The sequence below is a fragment of the Oryctolagus cuniculus genome, chromosome 10, assembly GCF_964237555.1.
Source record: "Oryctolagus cuniculus chromosome 10, mOryCun1.1, whole genome shotgun sequence".
Classification (NCBI taxonomy): domain Eukaryota; kingdom Metazoa; phylum Chordata; class Mammalia; order Lagomorpha; family Leporidae; genus Oryctolagus; species Oryctolagus cuniculus.
The window spans coordinates 109,263,653-109,279,095 of record NC_091441.1 but is presented as its reverse complement, the minus strand read 5'-3'; the positions used below and the strand labels follow the sequence as shown (position 1 = coordinate 109,279,095).

Here is a 15,443-nt window from a genome sequence, read left to right as displayed (position 1 = left end):
GAGTTCATCCCGCCTGGGGGCCGCTTTGGCTGATTCGCTCAGTGGACACCGGTTCAAAGCCGCTGGGGGCCAGGCTCTGTCCCATGCTCCCTGGGACTTGGCGCTCGCTCCCTATTGGGCGGGAGCAAGCGATAATTCAATCAGGGAAGAGTGTTGGGAAGAGAGCCGAGACTCGAGCCAGGGGGGCTTCTCTGAGGAGGTGGCACCTGAGCAGGGACCCAAGTGGTCACGAAGACCTGAGCGTGCAAGTTCCCAGTGGGCGGAGCCAGCCTTGGTCTTGGGACCGCAAAGAGGCTGGTGTGGTTGGTGTGGTCTAAGGGGGAGACAGAGAGGCAGGCAGGGCTGGATCTTGGGAACCTGGGGCTGTGGTTAAAGGCTCAGGCTTCATCCCTGGGGGATGCCGTGGGGGCAGAGCGTGCCCCAGGAACCGAGGGGCGTCATGAGTCCGCAGCATAGAGATGCTGTCAGCAAGGCGGCAGCAGGTGGGATCCCCGGGTGTGCACAGGCTGAGCACATGCCCAGCAGCGGCAGCACCTGCCAGATAGCCGGCAGCTTGGTTCCAGCAGCCTCCTTCCCTGGGCTGCCCTTGACCTAGGCCTTGCTTGTCCTGGTCTCTCTGTCCTGCCGCTGTGGAGGCTGGCAGTTGGGACCACGCAGGCATGATAGGCAAGCTTGACTGGCGGGCAGCGAGGTCGGGGTGGAGCAGCCACGTGCTGTCTCTTAGGAGCATCGGCCTTTCTCTTGAGCGCCTGTGTCAGCTCAGGGACCCCGGGGAGGGCCAGCAGAGGCTAGACTCAAGGATGCTCACGAGTTCACTTTCACGTCGTCTTCCAGCTTTCAAGCCCTGCAGAAGCCCCTAGGGCTTGTGGCCTCCCTGGGCCAGGGCTGAGAACCGAGCTGTGCAAGCAGCCTACCTGGACATGCGAGAGGCCTCGGGGGGTGTGGCGGTAGCATTTAGGGAAGGGGCGTGGCTGGTGCGGGAGCTCTCACACACGCTGGTCATTGGCTGAAACGCACAAGCCACAAAGCACAGATGAGTTTCAGGGTCCCCGTTCCCAGCCACCTCTGGATCTGGAGGTAGCGGGGACAGCAGCAAGGGGAGGAAGTGGGCTGGCATGCCCAGGTCCCAGAGCTTCCCGTGGCCTGATGAGGTGCTGTGGGCCGGGGAAGGTCCTAGAACAGTGGTCTTATTCTCCTGCCTGTGGTGGAATCTTGGCCCGCCGCCCACAGCCAGGGATACCTAGGAAAGACACGTGACCTACCCAGGCCCCGGCTTCCTGTCTGCACATGGGTGAGCCAGGGTTCCCTCCCGTGGTTGACCAGGCGTGCAGTGAGGTGGTTAAGCGTGCAGCACCTGAGCACGCAGTCGCCATGACCACAATGCATCCTGTTGCGCGTGGGTTCTTGCAGGAGAGGCGGCCTTGAACGAGTACCTGCGGATCAAGACCGTGACCTTCGAGTATTGAAAGGTCTCCAGCAAGGGAAGGAGCCCTCCTCGCCGCACAGCCTCGTCCTGCCCAGCCCTGACCCGCCCGTCCACGGGGAGGCCCCGCACTGCCTCCCTGGAGCCCAGGACACCTGCTCCCCAGCCGGGGCCAGCCCTCCTGTCTGCTCCCCCGCCGTCTGCCTGCGGGGCACCCTCTGTCTCGTCAGAAGTGGCCCTGGATGAATAAAGATTGTAATCAGAGGCAGCCCGCACCCCCTGTGCGCCTTGGCCTCATCTGTGGGTGCTCCTGGGTGGCCCCGGAAGTCATGACATCACCCTGAGCCCCGGGGCACAAAGAAATGGGTGTGGTCAGCTCCAGCCTCCAAATGCTAGTGCCGAGATGGAGTTAGGGGTGCAAGAGGTTTGGGGGAGCGAAGCTCTCAGAGCGCACACGTGAGGGAGCGAATTTGTAGGCAGAGACCCCGACTAAGGAGCCAGGTCCCTGTCTGTCTCCACCCACTTGGTCCCTTCGAGGGCCGGCCGTGGGCAGTGCTCCCGTCTTGGGTCTTCTGGGTTTTCCCTGTGACTTGCCCTTGTCCCCTGCCACGGTGCCACCCCCACACCATGCCCACTGCCCTCTTGGGATCCCAGGGCCCTCCCCTCTGCACACTTGTCGTTCCCCCTCTTCGTGGAGGAATGACACTAAACCCTGCCTAGGCTTCATATCCGAGTCACGGCACCATTATGTCGCTCCCCCTCTTCGTGGAGGAACGACACAGGACCCTGCGCTGTTCTTTTGTCTGCTCGGCCCTCCCCGGGTTTGCTGCTGGTTCTTCCCGGGTTGGCTGCCGTCCCTTCCACCTCCGTGGAAGGGCGGTTCCCCCTGGCCACTTTCCCCACTTCCGCAGGGGAGCGGCACACCGCCGGCCGGCTCTCTCGGGGGCTGCACAGGTGTTCCCCTTAGATGTTCCTGGTGCATGCCGTCTCTCTCCTCCTTTATAGTCCTCCTCTGCCAATCCCAACTCGGCTGCCCACACGCCGAGTACGCTGCTCTCCTCCAATCAGGAGCAAGTCCTACAGTTTATTGGCTGAACTGGAGGCAGCTGTGTAGAAGCTGCTTTCTTCTCTCCCAGCGCCATATTGTGGGAGAGCAGATGCATAGAATAAGTCCCAATTCCAGTAACTTAGTCTAGTCCGAGTTGCTCCCCACAGATCCCCCTTTCTTTTTATTTTTTGGCGTTGATACGCGCCTGTCTTCGGTGTCCCGCGGCACACACTCTGCTCTACTTGCTAGAGTTGCCACAGGTTCTTACAAGTCCTATCAATCAGGCAAACCGAATCCGGGTCCTCTCTTCGCCATGTTGTGAGGAGGTTTTTAGGCGCTGATGCATGCCTGTGTTCGGTGCCCTGCAGCGCATGCTCTACTCTGCTAGAACTGCCTGCAGGTGCTTACAAAACCTATCAGGCAAACCGAATCCAAGCCTTCTCATTGCCATATTGTGGGGAAACTTATTGGTGTTGATTCGTGCCTATCTTCGGTGACCTGCAGCTCATACTCTGATCGAGCTGCCTGCTGGTGCTTACCGCCTTACTAATCAGGCAGACCAAATCCAAGCCTTCTCATTGCCATGTTGTGGGGTGACTTATTGGTGTTGATAATGTGCCTGTCTTCGGTGACCTGCGGCGCATAAGCTGCTAGCCGCCCGCAGGTGCTCATCGCCTCACTAATCAGGCAGACCGAATCCAAGCCTCTCATTGCTGTGTTGTGGGGAGGCCTTTCTATTTCTCTATTTCTCTATCTCCGGGCATTCCTATTTCTCCCATTTTACTTCTATCTTCCAGCATTCCTATTTCTCTCATTTTACTTCTAAACTTCTGTTTCTCTTATCCCTGCGGCTTCCCGGCGCCCGCCCCGAGGCTGCTTCACGGCTCTGCGCGGCTTCCCGGCGCCTCGCCCTGCCGGCGCCCGCCCCGAGGCTGCTTCTCGGCGCCTCGCCGCCCCGCGTTCCCTATCTATTCACGCCCCATGCTCTTTCTGCACGCGGCAGCTTCCGCGAGTCACACAGCGTAGCTTACGTCTCCGCCACTAGCATTCAATCCAAGTTCCCCGGACTAACCTGGCGAATTCCAACCTGGGGGCCCACGTCTCTGCCTCTGGTTCCAGATCTTTGCCTCTTGCTCCCCGGGGTGACTTGAAGAATTCCAAGATGGCTTACGTCTCCGCCTCGGCCTGCACTCGCGGCTTCATCCTCCCTAACATTTTTCTCTACCCGGTATGTTTCCCTAAGTTTTCTTCCAACAATATTCCTCCCTCATTTCTCCTGGCTTTTCCCCACAGTCCGTATCCAAGTCTAAGTTTCTTATAGGTTTCACTTTCACTTTCAACCTGCAGTCCGTATCTGAGTCTAAGTTTCTTCTTGCTTTCACTTTAAATCCTAACTTCTTTCCCACAGTCCATATCCGAGTCTATGCCTAGGCTTTCAATAGCTTCTTCCGGCACCTTTTCTGTCCGGCTTTTCCCTAGGCTGTTTGCTAGTCTCTCTCTCCGGCATTTTCCACTTCTTCCCGTTTCTTCCCTCCTAAGTTTCCTTGTCCGAGTCACGGCACCATTATGTCGCTCCCCCTCTTCATGGAGGAGCAACACTGAACCCTGCCTAGGCTTCATATCCGAGTCACGGCACCATTACACACTCCTCCCCCAGGTCCCGAAGAGCAGTCTGACCTGCAGAAGTGGGCTCAGTGCCCCCATCCCTGCCTGGCTACACCTCCTGAGTCCCGCGGATGCAGGGTCCTGGCCGCCTGGCCGTGCTGAGCGCCGCCTGGATCCTCTGCACCTAGCAGGGCGCCCTTCTGGGGTCCACAGCATCTGCCTGTGCTCTTCCTGTCAGGGCGTGGGCGTCCGTGGGCTTTGGTATTTGCGGAAGGTTCTGGAACGAGTGCCCCACAGGCGGTGAGGACAGCTGGGTACATGTCCATGGAAGGCCTGTCCGGATCTCCCCCTCGCAGTGATGGTTACAGCATTAGAAAGCAGCAGCAGGTTTGCTGCGTGTTCACCGTAGGCCAGGCAGGTGCCAAAGCCCCAGTCCACATCGGTCCAAAGCTCAGTACCCCAGTGGGGCCAGGGCTGTCCTCATCCTCACTTATGGGCGAGGAAATTGTGGCAACAAGGAGTTTAATTGGCTATCATGGAAATGGTTTTGTTTCCCCAAATTAGGGCGATTTGGAAGCCCACTGCGGAATAGCTTGCCCCTGTGTCTGAAAGAAGAGGGCGGGGTGGGCGCCTAGCTCCATGGCTAAGATGCTCCGGCATCCTGCGTCAGAGTGACTTGGTTGGAGTCCCCGCCCCGCTTCTGGTCCCAGCTTCCTGCTAACATGCACCTTGGGAGGCAGCCGGTGATGGCTCCATACCTGGGCCCCTGCCATCCTCACGGGAGACCTGGATGGAGTTCCTGCCTTCAGCCAGGTCTAACCCCCACTTTTACAAAGGTATTTGAACCAGGGGATGGGAGATTTCTCTGTCTCTCTGCCTTTTAAATACTTCAGCATAAATAACATTTAAAATATATACATATTTAAAACGCAATAAGATATATTTGCACACCATTTATTACGCGAACCATTTTTAAGTGTACATCTGGGTGTGGCTAAATACCACCACCAACAAGCCACAGGACTTTTTCCTCTTAAGAAACTAAACTCTTCCAGGCACAGACTTCTCACGTTTACGGCGAACGAGGTGCTTCAGAGAGCAGGGGTTTCACTGCCGGCTCAGCAGGAAAAAGGTGTGCATTTTACTAACGCAAGCCTATGCCGTTTTAGTCTGTAGCACACACCGGCTGAAACACGTGTCGGCCTTGCCATGGTCTGATACCAGCACCAGAGTGCCATTGTCAACATGGTGAAGGCGCCAGAGGCTTCCCAAACCCAGTCACCACTTCCTGGCCTTGTGCGTGTCCTGCAGGCTTCTGCACACAGGTGCCATGGCCCAGGCCTCTCGGGCCCTTGGCTCTATCTTGCAGGAGCAGCCACGCTCACCACCCCAGGAGGTGGCTGACTCCAGGGCTCTTCCCTTGTGCCAGCTCCTCCTCCGCGTGAAGTCAGCATAACCTGTCTCTAGCGACAGGGCCAGGCTCCCTGGGCCTGATGGGGCTCCCTGCACCCCAGGGGTGCCGGAGGGGTGCAGGAGGCTGGCAGCTGCTGGATGCTCACACGTGCTGTCTACCCTTGGGGCTGCCCCTCCTACAACCCCGGCTGGGTCATCATGCTGGGTCCTGGTGTTCCTCCCTCCAGGGAGAAGCTGCCACTTTGCCGAGGCCACCCCAAGTCCACGCCGTGAGCCCTCCAGTGGCTGTGGCCTGTGGGTGATGCAGGGGTGAAGACATCTGGGTCTTGTGCGAGGGTCTCTAGCAGGCAGGGGCGGCACCCGGGCCCTCTACGTCTGCACAGGTAGCGACTGAGCGGCAGGCAGGCTCACAGGGGCCGTGAGAAATGAGCCGCCTGCTTCCCAGACCCATGTGAGGGCCAGGATGTGTGCAGACGAGTTAGGGAAAGGCCCACCCCGCTTATGCTTCCCTGGTGGCTTCCCTGGTGGCTTCTCGGTGCCAGCCCTGTCTTCCTTCCTGGTGGTTCTCAGCCAGGGTGCACAAAGGCTGGGGTGGTCTGGGCCTGCGGGGGCAGTGCTAAGTTGGAGGCAGGGGTAGGTGTGGACAGAGGCAGGCCTGGCCCACCTGGAGAGCCAGGCGGGTTCCTCTGCTTGCTGGGGCTGGGTCTCATTCTCTGCAGAGCTCCAGGTAGGAGCCACTGATCTGGAAGAACTCAAACAACAGTTCCCCCTCGCATGTGAGCTGGAGGCCCACGGATGGCCTTTGTATCTCAGGTGGGGGTGGGTGGGGGCAGGGAGGGAGGTGAGGCACTCTGATACAGGATACCAGTGTCCCAAGTGGCCTCTTACCTGCTGTGCCAAATGCCCACCCAGTATTATATATGAGATTATTCATCCATCCATCAACTCACTTGCTCAAGAGAGACAGCTGGATATACAGGAAGGTGTTGTCTTCAGACTTGAAGCAGGGTTTGGATCCAGCTCTGCCGCTCCAGGCTGCATGGCCTTGGGCCAGTGGAACAGCCTTCGGGAGCCTCAGCATCGCCCCCCACGAAACAGGCACAGAGGAGGTGGGCTGAGCGTCAACAGTGAGAGGCGGGAAGCCCGGGGACCAGAAGAGGGTCCCAGGCGTTACACCTTCACCGTCAACCCTGCACCTGTTCGTTAACATCTGGAAGCAGATGTCCTTGGGCGCTGCAGGGGTCCCTGCTTGGAGCCCTGCCCACACGCCTGCCTCACCCAGTCGCCTGCACCTGCTGTGCCCAGGGCTTTCTCGGAGGGGCCGGGAGACCGTTAGCAACTGCAGACTCACTGAGCACCAAGGAGAACCAGCGTGGAGGCACCCGGCTCTCAGGAAGGGATGGCTGAGTGGCAGGCCAAGGGTGGGTGAGCTTGTGGGAAGAGGCTGATGGCCCTCACTCCAAGGCCACTTTCTAGGGTTGGTGGGGAGCCAGGCCCTGCCCCATTCCTCCCGGAGCAGTGATCTGGGTGAGGTGAAGGCAGAAATCGGCTACTCCGTCACCAGGGGCTCTGCCCACCGGCTGTGGAGGGGCAGGGCCAGGCCTCGGCCCACCCTGCTACCACCAAGCAGACAGCCACTGGGGAAGGTAGGGACTGGTTGGGAACCGTGTGGACCCTATGGTGGCACAGGGACAGCAGGAGCCTGGAACAGATGTGAAGAGAGGTGGGAGAAGGGAGAGGCCAGCCCGACAGATGGCCGGCTCTGTTCCCCAGGCCTCCCCTAGTGTTCTGTCCTGGAGTCCAGGAGCTGCTGTGGCCTCTCCAGGGGTGATTTGTCCCATCAGGAAGCTAATGACCGTGACAAACATAATGGCCACCAACACATACTCTCACTCTCTATGAGACCCTGAGCTGGGAGCCTCATGGAATCATCAGCCCCACGAGGCAGGCACTTGTACTATTGTCCCCACTTCACAGATGAGAAAACTGAGGCTTACTGAGTTTTTCAGGGGAGGCTTGCAGTGAAAATGTTAATCCCCTGCTACGGTGGCTTGGGCACAGGCTGGGCAGCTTAAACACCGAACTGTATTTGCTCACACTTCTGTAGGTGGCAAGGCCAAGACCAAGGTGTGGGTGTGACCGTGTGGTTGCTGGTCAGGCCTCTCTTCCTGTGCCACATACAGCTGTCTCCTGGTTGTGCCCTTCCTGTGTGTGTGCTTGGAGAACAAGCTCTCTCTCACACTTCTCCTTCCTAGGAGTCCACTCTCCTGGGCTCAGAGCTCACTCTTACCGCGTCGCCTAACCGTTACCACCGCCTTCATATAAGCCCTAGCTCCACACACAGTCACTGTTGGGCTGTGGGTGAATCTGGGGAGGGGGCACGTTCAGGCCCTGTCTCCTAACATCGTATGGAAGCTCCTCACCCCCAGTGTCTGTTTATGTCTAGCGTAGCCTAACAGCCGATTGCAAAAACTGCTCACTCCAGAGACTCCAGCCAGGCTCTGGACTCTGCACCTGCCAATAAATGCCTGCATGGGGTATCATGGGGTATCATTTCTCTTCTGCTGAGGTCACCTGCTCGCTGCCACTTACTGCTATGCCTCGGTCAGTTTATTTTTTGTTGCACTGGTGGTAGAAGGCCATGCAATGTTTCTTATACCTGTAGCTATGGCGTGACCCCACAAACCATGTGTGCAAATATGTGAGGAACTAAAACCAAAGCCCACACATTGCAAAACAGAGGTCATTTTAGTCTTGGCCTTGATAGTTACCTGGGAGACCAGGTTCAAGTGCAGAATTCTTGCACTCTGGAGTTCGGTGTGGCCCTGTGGGAAGGGACAGCCAGAGTCCCCCAACTTGTGTCCACTGCTGATCTGGACACACGTCTTACAAGGGTCTTACACCACTGGCAATTCCCAGGTCCCAGGTGGCCAGAGCATGGTGTAGCAAACTTCAGGTAGGGCTACTGGCTCCTAGTGGACACAACTCCCAGTTTCGTGGGGAGGGGGCACAGACGGGGATGGATGAGGGCTGAAACCCCAGGCCAGGGAGGTAACTGGGTAGTAGGGAAACAAGTACATGGAGAAGGCTGCACGGCTGCAGAACCATGGGACAAGGCTCGACTGTGTGCACGCGTGCCTGAGCCGGCAGGATACCGACACGACACTCCAGGGCTTGTGATGGGGGTTATGTCCCGAGAACCCAGCACACCTTGAGAAAAGTCAGCAATGCATCAAATGCCCTTTAACCACAGAACACACTGGCTGTTTTCATTTGTGATCCTATTGCGAGCCTGGGAAAAAAATCCACATTCAAAATTCCAGGTGCACATTTGCCTGAATCTACGTAGCATCTGCATCATCCTACAGTGGAAAAATCCGGGCCCGTCTGCATCTCTCTCTCTCTGTTTAACATGCACAGTTCCTTTTGTTGAAGTAACACAGTGCAATATTTCCCTAAGGCTTGCGAAGCACCCACCTCCGTCTGCACTTGGCTTTTCTGTGCCAGCCATGGACGTGCTGTAGGTCAGACGCAAACCCCGGTGTCTGGCAGAGCCCTACAGGTGAGCTCAGCAGGCGGCCCCTCCCTCGAAAACCTCTCTCCATTCTGTCTGGAACACAGCAACTGGCTGAAGGCATTTTTTAAATGAACCAGGGAAAACTGAAGTCAACTAGGACTTTTCTTAGATGTGAGAAGAATGTTATGGCAAAGCTGAAAAGAGAGACCTTCCTGCTTCGGTGACTGTCCTTAAGGATTTCAAGGTGGAAAGCGGGGTCAGTGTTTGGCAGAGAGAAAGGAGGCTTGGGACCCACGTTTATGAATATGGGTCCTGGCTCTGCTCCCAGTTCCAGCTCCCAGCTAACGTGGAGCCGTGGAAGCAGCAGGTGACAGCCCAGGGACTCCAGCCCCCTCCATGGCAGTGAGAGGCCCACACGGAGTTCCCGGCCCAGTCTCAGCCCCACCTGTCGGGGACATTGGAGGTGTGGACCAGAGGATGGGAGTTCTCTCTTTCAAATAATAGATGCTTTTTACAAAACGAAATGCCTGCTGGGATGTTTTAAAACTACCGCAGAGGGACCAGTGTTGTGGCGCAGCGGGTTAAGCCGCAGGCTGAGAGGCCGGCACCCCACATCAGAGTAGGGGTTCCAGCTCCTGCTACTCTGCTTCCAATCCCGTTCCCTGCTGATGCACCTGGGGAAACTCCTGAAGATGGCCCAAGCGCTTGGGCCCCTGCACCTACAGGGGAGACCAGATGCAGTTCCTGCCTCCTGGCTTCAGCCTGGCCCAGCCCTGGCTGAGGCAGCCATTTAGGGAGTGAACCAGTGGGTGGAAGATCTCTCTGCCTCTTTCGCTCTGTTGCTCTGCCTTTCAAGTAAATAAAAATCTTTAGGGCCAGTGCCATGGCTCGCTTGGTTAATCCTCTGCCTGCGGCGCTGGCATCCCATATGGGTGCCGGGTTCTAGTCCCGATTGCTCCTCTTCCAGTGCAGCTCTCTGCTGTGGCCGGGGATGGCAGTGGAGGATGGCCCAGGTGCTTGGACTCCTGCACTCGCTTGGGAGACCAGGAGGAAGCACCTGGCTCCTGGCTTCAGATCAGCGCAGTGCCGGCCGTAGCGGCCATTTGGGGGGTGAACCAACGGAAGGAAGACCTTTCTCTCTGTCTCTCTCACTGTCTAACTCAAATTAAAAAAAATCTTTAAAAAATAATAAAAATTATTGCTGAATAAAAGTCTGCGTGCAATAAAGAACATTGGTTTTTTTTAAAAAGAAAGGCAGAAATCGGACCACGATGGGAACTGGCGGTGGGGTGTGCAGACCCGTTTCCCGCTCCTGCCCACAGCCCCGCCCCTCCGCGCGGTCCTGCCCCTATCCGTGGCCCCGCCCCTCCCCGCGGCCCCGCCCCTGCCCACGGTCCTGCCCTATCCGCTGTCCCGCCCCCGCCCGCGGCCCCGCCCCTCCGCGCGGTCCTGCCCCTATCCGTGGCCCCGCCCCTCCCCGCGGCCCCGCCTCACCCCGCGGTCCTGCCCCTATCCGCGGCCCCGCCCCCGCCCGCCGTCCCGCCCCTGCCCGAGGCTCCGCGGCCCCGCCCCTGCCCGCGGTCCTGCGCCGGCGCCGAGGCCGGGGGCGGAGCCGGCCGGGCCGGGCGGGCTGGGCTCTTCCCGCTTCCTCCCGGGGCTGCGCGCTGCTTCGCCGGCTCCCGGAGCGCCCTCCTCCAGCCGCTTTCTGGCCGCGGACCAGGTTCGCACGCGGACGGGGTAAGGGCGGCCCTGCGGCAGCGCCCGGGGACCGGGGAGCCGGGGCGGAGGGCTGGCAAGCCGGGGGCGCGCTGGAGGGGGCTCCGGCGGGAGGGCGCCGGTGGTGGGTCCGCTCTGGGCGCGGGCAGCACCCCCGGGGCCCGGGGCTGGGACGCCTTGGGGACAGCAGGAGGGACTCGGGAGCAGGGGCAGCCGGTAGGCGGCGGCCCGGTCCTGCGGTGGCGCCTTGGCTGGCCGTGCGTCCAGGGAGCGCTCGGCGCCCCACACTCGGCTCCGTCCAGGATCCTGCCCTTTTAGGTGGTGTCTGAGCCAGGGATCGCACGCTGCGTCCGCCGAGGTCGTCCAGCACCCTGAGACCCGCGCCCTCACCTGGGGTGCAGGTGCAGCCGCGCTGGGCCAGTGCCGGTCCCGGTTCTGCCGGTGCTGCTGGCTGGGCTGTGCGCACCGCCCGTGGACGGCGGGAGCGCCTTGATGGGCCGGGCTGCTGGTCAGTTGGGCCAGCTTCCCGGTGACCAGGGTGCCGTTAACTGGTCAGCCCTGATCTGGGTCCTCGGAGGGGGCTCGGACCCCTGGGCCGTGCCCACGCCTACCCATAGCGTGCCCTGTCCTGTGCACACGCAACTGTGCTAAAGTTTAACTTAAAAATTAGGCACGGGGAGGGGTCAACCACGGAAGCTAACGATAGAAGGACCCAGTGTAGGAGTGATGCTGCTGCCTGGGGGGCCTTAACCATAAGCACCCCGCTGTCAATCATAAGCAGGACGCCTGCCAGGGGACTGATGGGTGGGCAGCGCGGGTGGCGTGGGAGTGCCCGGGGTGCACTGCACAAGGGACGGTCCGTGTCCTGCGTGGCGCCCAGCAGGACAGGGCGCGATTTTACCGCGCTGGGCGGGACGCGGTGCAGTGTACAACTCAAGGAGTTGTTCATTTCTGGAATTTTCCGTTCATTATTCTCAGTGCTTGCTGGCGACAGGTACCGGAGCCCCTGTTTGGGATTGCCTCAGAAAGTTCCATTTTTCCAGGGGTACGCGAGGACGTGGGCTCCGGAATATTCCCAGTGATGCGCAGGGCGCTTGCCGGGCTGGGGGGGGGGGGGGGCCGCTGGGCGGAGCCTTGGTCCCCGCCTCCAGGTGCATGGGCGCAGGCGTGGCTCTGCCTCCCTGTCTTGGGTGAGCACTGGACTGGGAGGTGCTGGGGCCGGGACCAGACTGGGCGGTGGGCGGTGCTTGCACTGGATGCTAAGATGGTGCCCAGAAGCCTGCGTTCAAGGCCAGCCTCGAAGAGTGGCTGGGTGCTTCTGAGTGACAGTGTCCATTTCCTTCTCCGTGGCCTGGCAGGTGGCCCCAGGTGGCTGCCCCACCCCCTCGAAGCCTGCTCACGCTGGGGAGGGTCTCTAGGTCCGGGTGTCTCCCAGCTCCTGGTACTTTGGGCTGCAAAGTTGTTCATTGTAGGAGCTGTCCTGGAGTACCCCTTCCCTGCTGTGACAACCAGAGGTTGCCTGATGTCCCCTGGGAGGGCGGCACCCCCAGGGGCGACTCCTCTGCACCCCGCAGGCTGGCTCACTGCTGTGCAGCCTATGCCTACAGCCCCCTCTCCACGCAGGAGCCCCTGCAGGCTGAACTTCCGGCCTTGGTCCGTGCACTCTGAGTGACACTCATGACGGGCGAGCACGTGCACCTTGCAAAACGCGCCCAGGGCCTCTCTGTGGGGATGTGAGGTCCCTGCCAGTTGACCATGGCGTGCCCGATGCACTAAGGGGCACAGAGCAGGTGGGTGCTGAAGATCAGCAGGCCATGCCCGTCACCCCAGAGGTCACCCTGGCCAGACCTTTCTGTGGGCACCCTGTCCCCTGTGCACAGTTCCAGGAGCCATTCCCACTGGACAGGTGCTCCCAGAGCTCTTTCCTTGTTGGACGCATAATTCTGGCTGGGTGCTCTCCTGTAGGCTGGGCACCTGCCACTGTCCAGGCAGAGCTGCCGTGGGTGCTCCTGGGCCAGCTCCCTGCGCACACAGGTGAGGGATTCACCACGACTGCCCCCTGTTTGGGGGTCGTGGTCACAGCCCAGTCTCCTTTCTCTGAGGCTGGCACATGGTCCCCCTTAGTGGATGTGTGGCCCTTTTCCTGCCTCTGCCACGGCGCCCTCTGGTGGTGAGGTGAGGCACTTCAGGCCTGTTCCCTGCTCTTCCCCACTTTCCTACCAGGGAGCTGGCTGGGCTGAGCTGCTCCTACTGGCCTTTGCCTCTTTCTCTGTGTGTGTGTGTTTTTTTTCCTGTTCCTTATTGATTTGTGGGAGGTTTTTGTTTGTTTGTTTGTTTTGTTTTGTTTTGTTTTCTTGCACACTCAACCTGTGTCTTTCCTGTTGGTTCCAAATACTGTCTCCTAGGGCTTGTTTCCAAATGTTATTTACCTCTCTAAAGTTTGTGTTCAAGTCCATCATCAGCCTCCTGCCCTGGGTTTTTGCTTTTGGGGTGTGTGTGCATATAGGTGTGTGTGCCTGCTCTAACCTTTTGGGTTCAAAGGTCTTTGACCGTCCTGGACCAAGCCCTGGCTGCCAGCCTGGGAGCTGGCAGCTTCCGAGGGTTCTGCCCCAGGCCCGGCACCTAACCCCGTGTAAGCCCTGCTTCCATGCTGTGACGTCCTCACTGCGCAGGCAGCCGCTGAGAAGACGTCAAGAGCCTACTTTCCGCCAACTGGTCATGACCCATTTTTTTTTTTCCACAGCTGATAAAAGATAAAAGAACCTACACATTTCCCCAGTTCCCCAGACAGTGAAACATTGAATGTGTGTGTATTGAACCCGTCTGAACATTTAATTAAAACCATTAACCTGAAGCTGGTGCTGTGGCATAGTGGTCTAAGCCTCTGCCTGCAGCAGCAGCATCCCATATGGGCACCAGTTCAAGTCCCGGCTACTCCACTTCCAATCCAGCTCTCTGCTATGGCCTGGGAATGCAGTAGAAGACAGCCCAAGTCCTTGGGCCCCAGCACCCGCGTGGGAGACCCGGAAGAAACTCCTGGCCCCTGGCTGCAGATTAGCCAGATTCATTGCTGCCATTTGGGGAGTGAACCAGCAAATGGAAGACCTCTCTGTCTCTCCCTCTCTATGTCTGTAACTCTACCTCTCAATATATAAATAAATAAATAAACCTTTAAAAAAAAAAAAAAAGACAAGACATGGTCTAGTGGTTCAAGGAGCAACCTTAAAAAAAAATAACCACTAACCTGATACGCCGAGTTCCCAGCTTTCCGTGTGCACCCGGTGTCCATGTGGTTCTGACACTGTTGCTGCACTTACGTGGAAGCTGATGGCCGGGCTCAGCCCTCCCGGGGAGGCTGCAGATGCACTTGGCTCCCTTCGCCTGTGCTTTCCACGTGTAGATGTGGAGACCGTCCAAACACTGCTGCCTTTGTACTGAACACGTGCAGGTGTTTTTCTTATCATTAGTCCCTAAGCATTACAGTATAACAGTCCTTTTTTTAAAAAAAAATTTATTTTATTTATTTGAAAGAGTTATAGTGACAGGTGGAGCCAGAGAGAGAGGGAGAGGGAGAGAGAGAGTCTTCCATCCGCTGGTTCACTCCCCAGATGGCCGCAATGGCCGGAGCTGAGCTGATTCGAAGCCAGGAGCCAGGAGATTTTTCCAGGTCTTCCACAAGGGTGCAGGAACCCAAGAACTTGGGCCATCTTCCCAGGCCACAGCAGAGAGCTGGATCAGAAGTGTAGCAGCCAGTACTCAAACCAGCGCACATATGGGCTGCCGGCACTGCAGGCTGGGGATTTAACCCACTGTGCCACAGCACCAGCTCCAGTGTAACAACTCTTTTTGAAGAGTTTCCATTGCATTAAGTTGTTTTTTTAAAGATTTATTTATTTAATTGAAAGAGTTACATAGAGGCAGAGGCACACAGAGAGAGAGAGAGAGAGAGAGAGAGAAAGAGAGAAAGAGGTCTTTCATCTGCTGGTTCACTCCCCAAATGGCCACAACTGCCAGAGCTGGGCCAATCTGAAGCCAGGAGCCAGGAGCTTCTTCCCAGTCTCCCATATGGGTGCAGGGACCCAAGCACTTGGGCCATCTTCTACTGCTTTCCCAGGCCATAGCAGAGAGCTGGATCGGAAGTAGAGCAGCTGGGACTCGAACTGGCGGCCATATGGGCTGGTGGCACTGCAGGCTATGGCTTTACCCTCCACATCACAGCGCTGGCCCCTGCTTTAAAGTCTTAGAAGCACTCGAGAGATGACTTCCGGTTTACTGGAGGATGGCGCATAGGGAATGTGCAGGGGCTGTGCCGTTTTCTATAAGGGGCGGAGCATCCTTGACATCTGCTCTGTGTGTGTGTTTCTGTGTGTCTGTGTATATGTGTGTGTGTCAGTGTGTGTGTATGTCTCTTTATGTGTGTGTCTGTGTGTGTGTGTCCATGATGTGTATGTGTCTGTTTCTGTGTCTCTGCGTATGTCTTTGTGTTGGTGTGTGTGTCTCTATGTCTGTGTGTGTATGTCTGTCAGTTTGTGTGTCTGTGTGTATGTGTCTCTGTGTGTGTGTCTGTTTCTGTGTCTCTGTGTGTGTGTCTCTGTGTGTATGTGTGTGTTTCTATGTGTGTGTGTCAGTTTGTGTGTGTGTGTATGTGTCTATCTCTGTGTGTGATTGTGTGTGTGTGTGTCTCTATGTGTGTGTGTGTGTCTGTGTGTGTATGTGTCTGT

General features: G+C 58.0%; 2 protein-coding genes across 6 annotated transcripts in view; both read left to right on the top strand.

Moving 5' to 3' along the window:
* The window catches only part of ALDH1L1 (aldehyde dehydrogenase 1 family member L1), a 55,695-nt gene extending 53,997 nt beyond the window's left edge, over window positions 1-1,698 (top strand). For all 3 annotated transcript variants that reach the window (XM_070051007.1, XM_070051008.1, XM_070051009.1), the window contains exon 23: window positions 1,411-1,698. In XM_070051007.1, the coding sequence (XP_069907108.1) occupies window positions 1,411-1,466 (56 nt within the window). In that variant the 3' untranslated portion in view covers window positions 1,467-1,698. The remainder of the gene's footprint in view (window positions 1-1,410) is intronic.
* Window positions 1,699-10,599: 8,901 nt separating this feature from the next.
* Window positions 10,600-15,443, top strand: part of SLC41A3 (solute carrier family 41 member 3) — a 44,464-nt gene continuing 39,620 nt past the window's right edge. Inside the window, exon 1 of one of the 3 annotated variants that reach the window (XM_002713135.5) lies at window positions 10,600-10,743. The gene's annotated coding sequence lies outside the window, so the exon portion shown is untranslated. The remainder of the gene's footprint in view (window positions 10,744-15,443) is intronic. The other 2 variants (XM_070049998.1, XM_070049999.1) reach the window with 2 other exon arrangements.